At 50.3% G+C, this 15,021-nt stretch overlaps 1 protein-coding gene across 8 annotated transcripts in view; it reads right to left on the minus strand.

Moving 5' to 3' along the window:
- The window catches only part of CSPG5 (chondroitin sulfate proteoglycan 5), a 267,551-nt gene extending 261,003 nt beyond the window's left edge, over positions 1-6,548 (minus strand). For 3 of the 8 annotated variants that reach the window (XM_069645840.1, XM_069645833.1, XM_069645837.1), the window contains exon 1: positions 6,174-6,545. In XM_069645840.1, coding sequence (XP_069501941.1) covers positions 6,174-6,516 — 343 coding nt within the window. In that variant the 5' untranslated portion in view covers positions 6,517-6,545. Of the gene's footprint in view, positions 1-6,173 lie in introns of all 8 variants that reach the window. The other 5 variants (XM_069645834.1, XM_069645836.1, XM_069645835.1 and 2 more) reach the window with 5 other exon arrangements.
- Between the last annotated feature and the right edge of the window lie 8,473 nt (positions 6,549-15,021).

The following is a 15,021-nucleotide window of genomic DNA, read 5'->3' on the forward strand; positions in this document are numbered from 1 at the left end:
ATGTAGAGGATTCACAGAGTTCAAGTCAGAGTTAGAGATGCAGAGTTTCTCCGTGAGGTAGCGTGGGGACTTAAGGGGGACGCCTTGCAGATGATGCACAGAATGTGTAGAGGATTCACAGAGTTCAAGTCTGAGTTAGAGATGCAGAGTTTCTCCATGAGGTAGCGTGGGGACTTTAGGGGGACGCCTTGCAGATGATGCACAGAATGTGTAGAGGATTCACAGAGTTCAAGTCTGAGTTAGAGATGCAGAGTTTCTCCATGAGGGAGCGTGGGGACTTTAGGGGGACGCCTTGCAGATGATGCACAGAATATGTAGAGGATTCACAGAGTTCAAGTCAGAGTTAGAGATGCAGAGTTTCTCCGTGAGGTAGCGTGGGGACTTAAGGGGGACGCCTTGCAGATGATGCACAGAATGTGTAGAGGATTCACAGAGTCAAGTCTGAGTTAGAGATGCAGAGTTTCTCCATGAGGTAGCGTGGGGACTTTAGGGGGACGCCTTGCAGATGATGCACAGAATGTGTAGAGGATTCACAGAGTCAAGTCTGAGTTAGAGATGCAGAGTTTCTCTGTGAGGTAGCGTGGGGACTTTAGGGGGACGCCTTGCAGATGATGCACAGAATGTGTAGAGGATTCACAGAGTCAAGTCTGAGTTAGAGATGCAGAGTTTCTCCATGAGGTAGCGTGGGGACTTTAGGGGGACGCCTTGCAGATGATGCACAGAATGTGTAGAGGATTCACAGAGTCAAGTCTGAGTTAGAGATGCAGAGTTTCTCTGTGAGGTAGCGTGGGGACTTTAGGGGGACGCCTCGCAGATGATGCACAGAATGTGTAGAGGATTCATGCTTGCAGTGGGAGCCAGTGCAGTTTAATGAGGGCTGTGATGATTTGGTGGAATTTGCTGAGTCCTCTAGTGAGTCGTGCTGCAGCATGTAGGACACATCTGAGGGGGTGCGAAGATAGTCACTGGAAGGCCTTCTAATAGGCCATTGCCACCCTCCAGGTGGGAGAGGACCAAGGCTTGGACAGGAGATCTGAAATTGTTTTCTGAGATGAGGGGCTTGATTTTCCGCAATTTAGAAAGCTGATAAAAAGAAGTATGATCAGCCGATCATACTTCTTTTTCACCGTAGGGACCACATATTGATGTGCTCGCCACACTATTGACTGCGTGCCACAGCCTTAGCAACCCTTCTTACCTCATTTCTTTCAATCGTCAACGCGGGAAGCTATTAATTAATGAGGGTGAGTTCCTATTAACCCTCTTATTTACCTGCTTCTGCACTTATCAGTTGTTGTTACCAATGTAGTTGTCTGCATACTCTCCCGTGATCTGTCAATCAGTTACCAGAACGAGGTCTTTGCACAAGACAAATTCCAGTCCATCAGATCTCCGACATTCTGTGCGTGTCATGGGGGCCCGTGCACGTTTTTAAATGAAGATTCTTCCCCCATTGGTGAGTGCTCTTCTCACTAACAACATGAGACGCATTTCCCTGAGTCTAGGTCCTATACTTCCATTGAGTAATATTAGTGTCCTTTGTATTGCACTATTAGAACGCCGGAATTGACTAACTTTAGATCCACCTGTTGTCATGTAACTCAGGAACGATCTATAAAATTGCATGAATAAACTGTGACACTCCCCCACTGATGCTCCACCATCATATCCTTTACGCACATTTGGGTAATCGTTAACGCCATCTGGAATCCACAAACATTATGGCAGAGCTGTCTACACCTACATGAACCGGCTTTATTCACTCCACCATTCTTTCAGATAATTGGATGGACCATTCCCGGGACACCATGTTTGTTATGAGATACTAAGCACTGCCATTTGAGTACCTGTGTTATCCTCCAATAGAACATGCCCATATATATTTAGGCTTCCGCCCCTTACTAATTCTGAACATGTTGATACCACATGTGTTTGACTATATTAGCCCCTTGTACATGTTAATCACTGTTACTTGGTGTCTGTGTCATTCACAAGGATTAGTTAGTAGAACATGACCCTATACATAAAGGCAGCCTCCATCCCTTTAGCCATGGTGAATATGCGTATACCACATGGACTGTACTATATCTGCTCTTTCTACATGCTGTATTTTCAATGTAAAAGATGACATTCCAAATGTCGGGTTATAACGGAAATCATTGTATTTTTTTATTTATGTATGTTTGACATCTATCAACAGTCCTATCAGGCTTTTGAAGAAGAGGGATTGCCTCGAAACGCGTCAGCCTCTGACATCGGACTAGGGGATTTGCTTTGCTTGTCTATATATCCCTTCATGATTAAATTGCCTTTGTTTTAGAAAATCTGTGTAGATAGAATTTTCATTTGAATGGACATATGGAATTAAGATATTGATGAATAACTGTGTGTGATTATTCTAAATTGATGACTAACCGCCAATTGGGCGGATCTAGATAGTGTGCAGGGGACGGGAGGAGCCCTACTGTGGTTCCTCTTCCTCTTCTCTTTTGTATAGTAAGTTCTTGTGCAAAGGCCTTAATTCCTGCCTTGCACCTTCAAATCATTAAAACCAGCACTGCTTTAAGCTTTTCATTTCTATGAACATTGGTGTGCACCCGCTTCCCCATATCTGATGGGGCAGTAGTGGCTGAAGTCATCAGTGTCCAGTTTTGATTTCTTGAACGACCCAGGCCGTGTGATATGTTTGAATGATAAATGACTGGAGGTTATCCGTGGATGAGCCTAGGCTGCAGGAATTTCCTGAATGAGCCAAGACTGCACAGTATCAGATGAGCCCAATCTTCAGGGTATCCTATTGTCCCCTGGGACAAAGACTGCAGGGTATCTCTGGCATATATACCCAGACTGCACAGTATCCATGGCATATATACCCAGACTGCAGGGTATCCCCGGCAGGTATGCAAACTGCAGGATATGGCAGCGATAAACACAGACTGCAGGGTATCCCTGTGATAAACATGAATGGCCCGGTATCCCTGGGACAAAGACTGCAGGGTATCTCGGGCATATATACGTAGACTGTGGGGTATTCCTGCATATATACCCAGACTGCAGGGTATCTCGGGCATATACACCCAGACTGCAGGGTATCCCAGGCATGTATGCAGACTGCAGGATATGCCGGGGATAAACACAGACTGCAGGGTTTCCCTATGATAAACATGGATTGCTGGGTATCCCTGGAACACACACAGACTGTAGGGTATCCCTGGCATATACGCAGACTGCAGGGTATGCCAGTCATGTATGAAGACTGCAGGGCATCTCTGGGATGTACGAAGACTGCAGGGTATCCCTGAGAAGAATATAGACTGTGGAAATTCCAGGGATAAATGCAGGCTGCCGGGTATCCCGGGCATAACGCAGTCTGCAGGGTACTCATGGAATGAGCACAGACTGCAGAGTATTCCATGGATAAATGCAATGAGCCACTAGGATAAACACATACAGTAGGGTTTCATGGATACACAGATTGCAATGCAGCCCTGGAAAGAATAGATTGCAGTGTAAACCTGGAACATACACACAGTTCAGGACATTCTGAGAATAATACGGACAGTAGGCTACCCGCCGGGTAGATGTAGGCAGCAGGGTGCCCCTGCGATGAGCGCAGAATGCAGCGTGCCTGTAGTGTAGCTACACACTGCATACAGATTAGTCCTGAGGTTGACATAGGCTGCAGGATATCTATCCATGGGATGAACACAGACTGCAGGATATCTATCCATGGCAGGTATATAGGCTGCAAGATATCTATCCATGGGAGGTACATAGGCTGCAGGATATCTATCCATGGGATGAACACAGACTGCAGACTGCAGGATATCTATCCATGGGAGGTCCACAGACTGCAGGATATCTATCCATGGGAGGTATATAGGCTGCAGGATATCTATCCATGGGAGGTACACAGGCTGCAGGATATCTATCCATGGGATGAACACAGACTGCAGACCATGGGAGGTACACAGACTGCAGGATATCTATCCATGGGAGGTACATAGGCTGCAGGATATCTATCCATGGGAGGTACACAGGCTGCAGGATATCTATCCATGGCATCAACACAGACTGCAGACTGCAGGATATCTTCCATGGGAGGTACACAGACTGCAGGATATCTATCCATGGGAGGTACATAGGCTGCAGGATATCTATCCATGGGAGGTACATAGGCTGCAGAATATCTATCCATGGGAGGGACACAGACTGCAGGATATCTATCAGTGGGATGAACACAGACTGCAGGATATCTATCCATGGGATAAACATAGGCTGCAGGATATCCTGTGTGACCCCAGATTTGGGGGTATCCATGGGAGGTACATAGGCTGCAGGATATCTATCCATGGGAGGTACACAGGCTGCAGGATATCTATCCATGGGAGGTACATAGGCTGCAGGATACCTATCCATGGGAGGTATAGAGGCTGCAGGATATAGGATATCTATCCATGGGAGGGACACAGACTGCAGGATATCTATCCATGGGATAAACATAGGCTGCAGGATATCCTGTGTGACCCCAGATTTGGGGGTATCCATGGGAGGAACATAGGCTGCAGGAAACCCTGGATGACTCCAGATCTCGGGGTATCTGCTGGGTTTGCACAGGCATCGGGGCAGGGAGCATGGTCCCTGTGTGAGGCAGGCCTCGGTGGCTGCTTGAACTAATGCTTCCCGGTCACATGTATGGTGGAAAACGAGCCCTGTCCCCCGGAGCATTCTCTGCGCTTGATTTACATGTGGCTCACATTCCCGTGCATGGCGTGCACGCGTGTGCGCGCGCGCGTGAGTTGAAAGGGGGGAGAAGGGTACCATGGCTACAAGAAAGTGTAGGGAGGGGGGCGCTATGCATCTATTGAAGAAGAAAAGGGGAAGAGCACACGGGCCCGCTTCTGCAGGCAGGGAGCGCATACATTATCCCCTGGCACAGGCTGCGGTCACGTGACGCGCGCCATAGGCTTTGCCGCGATTCCGCTCAGCCGGCCCCCCAGCCCCCCCCCCCACCAACAAGACATCTTTTCTTTATTAAATACATCCGCCCCCTCTGCGCCTGGCTGTGCGTCCAGATGAAGCTATCGCTTGATACGGGCGGCCCCGTATCCCCCATTGCGCGTGTGCTTCGGCGTGTGCATCTCCGCCGCCACAGCCAGCTCTCCGTGCGTGCGTGCGTGCGAGCGTGCCCGACGCAGTCTCGCGGGCGCACCAGTGCATAGCCATGTGCAACTCGTGGTGTTAGCCCTTCGCACTGTGCACGTGAATGCACCGTGCATGATGCGTGTGCGTGTCCGCGCCATGAATCTATCTAGCACATGTGCATTCCCGCGTACAGTATAGGTGGTGCTTCAGGTGTACACCTGCCTAAAGCACATGTACGCCGCGGTGCCCGCGAGCGGTGCATCCGTGTGCTGTGGATCTATATGTGGTGCATACGCCGGTGCTACACGTGCACATGCCAGCCAAGCTGGAGATGTGCGTGACTACGTGCCCTTTATGTGTGTGCGTGGGAGAGAGAGGTGTATGTGGGAGCGGGCGATGCCCGCGCCTTGCACACTCTGCTGCATGTGCCCCTTTGCAGCTCCGTGCGCCACGTCTGTCTGTGCACCCCTGGCTGGGCACGCGCTGTCCTTACTTGACCTACGTGCTGTTACTACGTGCTCTCTTGTGGGTGGTTATATTTTGCTGATTTTTCCAGATGCTGCCCCCCCACCCTCCCTGAGTCTAGAGGAGGGGGTGACCGCAGCCCTAACATTGCAGTCCCCGCAGCCGTGCGATCTTACAGCCCCCCCCCCCTTACCCCCCAACTGAAACCCCCTACCCTTCAGATCTCCGGCCCCTATGTGCCCACTCACCTGCCCCCTCCCGCGCTAAAGCCCCTTGCTTTGGGTCTGCCACCACACGCCCCCCTATAGCCGCCTCCCAACCACATCCACGCGCAACCCGACCCTGAGCTATGATCCTATGAACCTCCACACGCCCCAAGCTCTGCGTCTCCGGGTTTGCCCCCTACATCACTCCCACTCTGACGCCCCATTATGGGCCAGTAGGGCCCTCCTGCCCAGGTGCCCCCACCATCCCAGGATGGACTTCTGCCCCCCGCACCCCCTACCCCCAGTCTGCACCCATTTACCACCCGAGACGGCGGACAGCAGCCCGGTCACACCCACCTGTCTCCGCCGAGCTCTCCCGCAGGGTGATGAGGGCGAGGGCTGCGGCCAGGACCCAGGGGTGCGATGGGCAAGTGCCAGTGCGCCCTGCAGCCCGCCCCATGCTGGCATGTGCCCCCGCGGCGGCGTGTCCGGCTCCCGGCTCAGCCCCCCAGCATGCCCGGGCGCGAGTTTCTCCAGGGGTGGGTGAGTGGCTCTGCGCCTCGGCTGCTCGCTCAGTGCAGGTGCCCCATCTCCGGGCCGCAGAGCCTGCGAGTGGGGAGGGCTGGGATAACGCCGCTGAGCCGGGAGGAGAGAGAGCTGGAGGTGGGGGAGGGGAGGAGGAGGGGAGAGGAGGAAGCATAGGAGCGTGGAGAGGCGAGGGGGACAATCCAGGCAGAGACCACTCGGGGAAGGGGGACACTCACAGCTGGGGGAGTGGGAGAGAGCTTGGCGGGGCACGTTTGGGGCGGGGAGGGGGGTGCAAATAAAGAGAGGGAAGGGGAGAGAACACACAATGAGCTCTAGTGATACCAGCAGAACTAATGTGGAACCCGTCCACATCATTTCACCATCCCCACTCCAAGGTGTGGAATCAGGGGCTGGAAAGGGGCACCTTGTGCAGGAGGGGGTCTCCCCCAAAACACTTGCACCCACAGTAGCTAGATGTGTGCTTGCAGAATGCGAGTCGGCTGTTTCCGCGGGAGTTCAAGTGTGTGTGTGTGTGTTTGGGGCGTGCAAGTGGCTTTTACAGTAAGTGCCCAGGTGAGTGTTTGCAGTTCGAGTCTTCTGACGATTGTTTACAGTGTAAACTTTTAGTAATTGATGTTTACAGCATAGGAGCGAGCCCGGGAGTGCTCTCCGCACACGTCCCTATGCGTTAACGCGATGCGCCCCACCTGCGCGTTTCCCGCGCGCAGGGTGCAGCCACCTGCCGGCAGCATGCCAGGGTTCACGGGCTGCATCGCCACAGAGCACACATCCACGCATGCAGTGCGTCAGCTCAGGTGGCGCGATGCCGTCAGCTTTGTGTAACGCTTGCAGTGGGGTAACTTTGCTGAAAATATTGGGTGGGGGACACCACATCTAACTGGAAGGGGCCCCTGCCAAATGAACGGGACAAAATGATGTGCCACAAAAGTTGGGGGAGGAGGGATGACAACTTGACCCCTTTACAAGACCCCAGCAACTTGGCGCTGGGGTTCTGCGTCTCTGAGTGTTGGCATGTCTTAGCGTCGTGTATAAAAGCATGTTATCAAGTTCCTTCTTTTCGCTTGTGCAAAAAACCTACTTCCTCCAACTCCTATTTCTATTTTTCCATCCCCCCATTATCGTTTGTTGAATGTTTTTTTCCCTCCAGGGGATAGAAGCTTATGGGCTACAACCAAAAGGCTAGCTAGTCCCGAGCCCCGACAGTCTCGGCATTAGCGTAGCCCTGGATCTTTTCCAGACCTAGCAACACCCCTGCCAATGTGTATGGCCTCAGTGGAGGCGAAGGGGCGCTGACGAGCGTGGTCGCCAAGTGGCCTGTGCGTCACTCCGGGTGATGGCTGCCCAGTGCCAACGGTGGGGAAGGCTCTCTCTTCCTTCAGTGCAGGCTTTGCGGAAGGGCAGGGCTTTCAGTAGGAGGGCAGTGGTGAGGGTTGCTGCAGAGGTTGCTCCTGAGGCCTTCTGCCCCATGGGAAGCTCTAGGGACCACAGTGGGCGACGGTCTGTCGTCCACTGCTTTGAAGATTGTGGCCAAGGAGATGTGTGGCCCCTGAGGTCAGGTGGAGCGGATTCTGCCTCTGGTGGCAGAGCAAAGGCGCAAGATGGCCTCAGCTAGCTGTGCTACGTATTCTTGGGGGGAGTCTCGGTTGCAGAAGATACCTCCTCGGATCCAGAGAGTGAGGAGGTAGTGGATCACCCCAGAATTGATTTGGGGGGGATAAAGAAGAGGCCTGCATCCAGGGCTACAGCTAAGATTTTGAAGTGGCAGCATTTTACTCCCTATTTTTTAATGTTGGAAATATAATGATATTTTAGGGAAAAAACAGGAAATTCTCCTTAAAAATTGGGTGTTTTTCCTAGTAGAATAAAAATGTAATTTAATCCTTAAATAGATGTTTTATTTACGCTTGTTTGTTTTGGTTCAGCCGGCGCCACTACCCTTAGGTTTCAAAGCACTCAACCATCAGAGACAGGAAACTTAAAAGAATACATCAGAACAGAACAGTTTTGACTTTTTCCCCTGAATTCATCTAGAGACACTGTTTCTCTAATGTTCAGCGGAAAACTGTTCCACAATTTCATACCGAACAAAGTACTCAAATGGCCAAAGGCCCGGATTCCTTGCGTCTTGGGCCTACCAGAGAGGAGCGCATTTTAGATCTAAGTGACTATTCGACGGACAGCATCGAAATCTCTTTTAAAAAAAAATATTCTGGGGATTTACCGTAGAGTGTTTTGTAAATGAGAGTCAAAAGTTTCAACTTAACTCGGGCAAAAATGGGAAGCCAATGTAACCGTCGCAAGACCGAGGACATGGGAGCGCGATCGTTAGCGAGGGTAACAGCACGGGGAGCAACGTTTTGTAGGATTTGGAGTCGTCTAATGTCCTCCTGCTTTGTTAGCCCTGTGAAGAGAGTGCCCTAGTAGAACAATTGTGCCCCTATCATGGCACAGGCTATGGCGGCACAGTTATCCTCTGAGATTAAGGACCTGACTGGTCCAAGGAATGAAAGGTGATGCCAAGACGTCTGGTATGATCAAGGACTTGCACAGCGCATCCTGTTTCAATCGACCTTAACAAACTCTTTGTGGATGGGCTGAGATGGTGATGTAACCGGGATGCCTGCATTGTCTGGGTTAAGACCCAGACCATTTACTGACAGCCATCCGAGGTGTCGCAAAACAAATCTCTTCTCTGCCTCATATGAGCCTTTGCACAGGTGGCTGTCGTTGCAATAATTCTGGAATAGGACACCCCTTTCTATTAACAGGTGCTGTAACGGTTTAACATATATATTTATATATATATATATTCAAAAGCAATGGTGATGTGCAAGAACCCTGCTGGGCTCCACAAGTGACTAGCTCTGGGCCCAAACAGCCGTCGTCCATTTTACCTCAAGATTTTATATTTTAGAGGAACAGTTTGAACCACCGCACTGCCTGTTTAGATATTACAGTGACCTCGTTTTGGCTCGGGAAGATAGCTCAGTGGCAACGTGCTCGCCTTGGAAGCAAGACAGCACGGAGCAACGCAGGTTTGGTCCCTGGGTCCGCACTTAGAAACCTCTGGGTGTAAAGTGCGCTATAAATAACCTATCATATCATGCTTCTTTGTTTCTAGTAATTCATGTAAATTAAAAGGTGTATTTTGCATTCCTTTTCAGATCAGGCAGTAATAATATTAGAGCTCCTTCCTATGTCACCCCTCTGGTGGCACGACTGTGCGGGTGGAAGCAGGGGGCATGCTCCTATGAGACAGCTCTTTTTCTTTATTTTGCTGGACATATTTCTAGTTTGTGATTTTTGGGGGGGGGGCATTTTCCTGTTTTTAGGGAGTGGAAGCTGCTGGTAAAACCCTTCTCTCTCTATCTGGCTGCCTGGATCCAGTGTACTCCTAGGATGTGTACAATACTTAAGGGCAGGAGTGATATGAGGGCCCAGGAGGAATGCGATTTCACCACCAAAGTGGCCAAACACCATGCTTTCAAGCTTGGCTGGATGCCTTTGGGTCTGCTGTTGGCAAGCAGCAGGTGGGCAAGGAGCCATACTATTTGTTCATAAGTTGGATGTTGTCTGCATTACTGAAGAAGGACATTCCAAATGGTCGCTTCTGCACTGCCAGGGACTTTGGGTATGCAGGAGAGGGGGCAGCTTCTGCACTGCCAGGGACTTTGGGTATGCAGGAGACGGGGCAGCAGCGGACAGAGACACCTGTTGCATGTGTGTTCTGCCCATGAAGAAGACGGTGATCCAGTTCGGAATTGCCTGGAAAAAACGGCTTACGAAATAACTAGGCTGAAAATCCCTAATTGTTAAATCAAAGTTTTCAGTAATTTTGTACTTCTTTTTTGTAATAAATAGATGGGGCGGGTGGGCTTTAGAATAAGATAAGGCTGGGCGGTGTGGTGGGGGCCACGGGGTCTCCCCCCAAATTAAAGAGCGAACAAAAAGTTCAAGCAAAGTATAAAATGTGAAATTCGATTAAAACAATTTCGACATTTTCAGTCTCGATCTTTTAAAATGGTTCTTTTAACGTGAATCCGGTAAAGGTTGGCTTGGGTGTGCCATGCTGCATGGGGGTTGGGTAGGGTCACTGGGCGGGGCTTTAGCTGGGATTCAGAGTACTTTTGGTTCTCAGCAGTAGCTATTTGGAGCGGGCTGGGGGTGATGGACTAGTTCATGGTCGGGTCACATGAATCCTGAGCAATGGGGCTTGATGAGTGTCCAAGGGCATCGTACCCAACCCCGTAAGTGCCAAGGACGAGTATGCTTGTCCTTTTTGCATAGACTTGCATAATAGCCTGGCACTTATAAGACCTCTCTATCACCAATAGGGTCTGTTAAGAAGCTGGGAGGTTAGGGAGCGGTTGGGCGCAACAGCGGTGATAGCTGCACTTAAGCTAACATACGAGGGTCTAGTTTGACATTTCATCCGGGGTGTTTCAGGCTTACTTTGGAATCGAGGTCGGATGGCGGTGGGGAGCCTAGGACTTAAGAGGACGGGATGGGGTTGGAGTGCACCTCAGGGTTTGTGAATTCATCAAGGATGCGCAAAGGTGCTTGTGGGGACAACTCGAAGACACGCATCTGTCCTTGTAGGGGGCTCCCTTCATTTTTCAAGGATAGAGCTTCAGATGCAGCAAGAAATGTAGTTTGTTCATACGGAATGTATGACTATTCACATGTACATTAACATAAAGTGACTATACAAAGTATGGGTGTTCGGATATGTTTTCACAGTATGTGACTACCACATGTGCATTCGGTGTGAGCCTTCACGCGTGTGACTGTAGAGATATGCGTTTGTAGTATGTGCGTACTATACATGTGTGCTTCAGCAGAAAGAAATGTATTGTGCCCCTGCCAGGGGTGTCCACACCTTAGTCGTGGAAACCGACACAAAAGATGTGTAAAGGTAAAAGAGGGGACGGTAGGTAGGGACGTCATTTCACCAAAATGCCAGGGGTAGGTGAAGTGACATTACACGACCCTTGACCTCTGATGACATCACAGGAAGTGATGTCGTTTGACCTCACCCCGAGTGACATCACGGGAAGCGATGGAACACAAACTTTCACCCCCTCGACAAAACAGGAAGTGGCATCACATAGAATTGTTTCTATGTACACTGCGAAAAATATGGTTACGATATCATTGTAAAGTGATACACATTTCATACAAGAATGGGTCACCATATTTATCATTAATATCAGTGCATATAGGCTCATTTACCAAATCACTGTGAACGTCCAAGGCCAAACGATAATAATGAGTTATTATGTAGTACTTACGCTTAAGCACTTCATATAGAACACAAATACATACAATATCACCCAACCTGTTGGTACTCACTTATCAACCTCAGCAGGATGAAAGGGTGAGTTGACCTTGCTGGGTGTCGAACTTGCAACCTGCAGATCACACACACACACACACACACACACACTGCAGCAGCCAGCGCTCAATCCACTTAGCTATCTCAGCAGCTATAGCTATCAGAAAACCAGCAACAAAAAGCCATATGCTGCTGTCCAGAGCCCATGAGCCTCAATAAAAAAAAGAAGAAAAAAAAGGTGTACACATTTTTTTAGGGGTTGCAAGGGAGACCACAGGGGTAGCAAGGGAGACCCCAGGGGTCGCCGTTGCGACCCTTGGCGACCCCTAAATGGCGTCCATGAAGGTAGGGATGGAGATTTTGATAGTTTGCATTGCATGTCGCCCCCGTGAAGAGCCAGCAAAATATATGATGGATGGGAAAAGAGGGCCAGTCCATAACTCTACTGACAAGGGGGGGGGAATGTATGCATCTCTGTTTACAGTAAGTACGCTAAAGTACACTAATATAGAAGAATACATATGTGTGCTCGTTTAGTGAATGTACGGCTTTGTGTTTACAGTATATGGGCAAAACCAAAAAAGTGATGGGTGTAAGGTATTGAATTAATCGCAACCACTGCCACTGCTCTGGAAACCTTCCACACCAATGTTTTTCACCCATCTGCGCAAATGCAAAAGGGTTCCAGCCATAGGAAAATCAGTCAGGTACTGCCACCAATGGGAGCAGCCCTGCCCGAACTGCAAGACCAGGTCCTCTATGCATGGAAACTCAAGCAGCCCTGACATGTTTTGGCCTGGTTGGGCTTCACCAGTGAGGTGCAGCTTGGATCCGTATAGCGCAGCGAGCAACAGACCCACGTCTGGGCATACCCTCTCTCACATAGCGAGACAAACTGAAACCAAAAAAGTGTGCCCTTTAGGGCTGGCACCAAGCCTGATTTGCATATGCCCACCCCACTCCCACCCCCCTTCTTTTATGGCTTGGCAGTCTGGAGAAGGATGGCCTGGAGGGCTGCCAGAGCAATGCCAGTGGTTAGGATTCATTCCTAACCTTCCAGCCATGACCTCTTTTGTGTTGCACACAGTATATGAGTGCCTATAGACTGGGTGTAGGGTTCTGGGTCCCTTTCTGGCTGAGATATAAGATGTATGTTGTTTTCGAGATTAAACATTTCATCGCTGTTGCTGATAAGTGCCACAGAGCCCTGGCATCTGCTGTGTGGGTGTGTTTATAGTGGCAGAGGCGACTGCCTACTGAAGAAGCAACGACAAAGGAAAGGAAACGAGGACTCAATATTGTGATCGCTTTCACTACTGCTACTGCTGCCACTGCTGGCATGACTACCATGAATACGATCTATGCCCGAAGGCCGGTTAGAAAAGGCCGACGTTGTGGGTTCCAGACCGAAAATGCCACACCCACAAGATCTACCTTTTGTAACCGGCCCTGTCCTGGTTCCTTTCAGGAGGTGCGGTCGCCCCCACACCACCCAGCCACTGCGCGGTCCAAACTCATGCAACCCCCACCCTGATTCCCAGCTGCACATGCGGCACACTCGTCCGGTTCCCATCCAGGAGGTGCCCCCTAAAGACCTACGAGGGTGAGTTAGCCTTTTGTATGCAGCCTCCCGTATGTAGGCCTTGTGGTGCAGCCTACATACCGCAACCAATAAATACTATCCCGCAGACGAGGGTGGGATTTTCTCGGTCTGCTGTGGGGTGAAAATCATGCTTGCAACAAACATGAGCACTGAGACGGAGGATGGTGTGAGTCTAAGCAGCAAGCTCTAATATGGGACCTCTCCTATCCTAAACATGCATTGTCATGACTCTCCCACCAGCTCCGATGGGAGAAAAGGGGCTGTGCTGGGCTCTGGCAATTCCCACTATGAGATATGATATGAGATGATCAGCCACTTATAACACGCCTGTACACAAGTGTTTCTAGGTGCGACAAGACAAGGGAGGGAAGACAGAGGGTGGACAAAAAAACGATCTTACTAGGCCTTGTGTCATTCTGATCTTGCAAGTGCGAACGCAAGTGTAGGGGGGGGGGGAAACGGGAAGTGCAAACAGGGCAGCATTGCTCGTATTAAGTGCAGCCAGGGCAGTTTGGCTCTGGGTAAGTGCAAGGAGGCAGGGGACTGTAGGGTTACAGTTACAGCCCCTAAGTGCGCAGTAGGCCCGGGGTCAGTGCAGGGACCACTGGTAGTGGAGGAGAATGGTACCCAGTGAGACTCTGAGGGTAGCCAGGCCAACAGTCAGCGCAGCAGACAGGTAAGTCAGCAGGGGGGAGAGAGAGAGAAAGAGAGAGAGCCGAGGCGAAAAGCAAGGTCTTGAGCTGCTTCCGGAACTTCAGGTGGTCCGGCTCAAGTTTGAGAGGGGCAGGGAGGCCATTCCGGAGGGAGGCACCTGCAGAGGATAGCGATTTACCCCCCATGGATGATATGTGGTGTTAGGTTAACCAGCAGTGCTTACGTTGATCCAATTACTCTACAGTGTGACAACAGTGCCAATGTTGTGTCTCTAAGCACCGGCCACCAGGCCTGACATTAGGGCCTTTCACCCATTTCAATTTGAATGCCCCCCACACATCTTGGGGGACCCACTGTGATACCGACAAAGAAAGCTTAATAGCTTTTCTAGTGTGGTCCATTAGGGTTGCAGCTACCCCTCTGACTGTCTTTCTTTATTCTGCTGTGCGAAGGCCAACACACATGTTCCTAAATCATCCATAGCCACTCACCCTCTCCCTCATTGCTTTATCTTGTATTTTGCCACATGAAGAAGCTAAAAGGTGGATGCTGATGGTCTGCACATGTTCCCTGGAGAAGGTACTCCTAGGTGCTTCAATGAAACCTATTGGCAGACGTCAGGTGACTCGAAACGGATGGCTTTCTGGGCATAGGAAAAGTGATCATATATAAGGCGCTTCAACTTAAAAACCACTTAACTCCAGAAGTGGGCTGAGACGCCAATGAATCCTTACTCACCCACAACACTTACCCCAGCTTCTTCTTCAAATGCATCCATCAGGTTGCTCCTGCTTACCTTAAGGGTAGCATAACATGGTACATCCCAGGATGGAACCTTTGGTAAATGTAGGTTCACAGGCCATTCACTGCTAGAACTCTGTGAGAGAAATGGAGCTAAAAAAGACTGGCGCCTCATTACAAGCCTGGAGGTCTGAAAATAAGGGTGCCGGTAGCAACGTACTGGCACACTTTCCGGACCGCCAGACTACAACATGCAGGGAGGGGCCGTTGCTCCCAGCAGGTCTGACCTGCCAGGGGCACTGGCCCCGGCAGGTATGTTTTTC

This window comes from Ambystoma mexicanum, chromosome 2p, assembly GCF_040938575.1.
Source record: "Ambystoma mexicanum isolate Mex_15411 chromosome 2p, UKY_AmexF1_1, whole genome shotgun sequence".
Lineage (NCBI taxonomy): Eukaryota > Metazoa > Chordata > Amphibia > Caudata > Ambystomatidae > Ambystoma > Ambystoma mexicanum.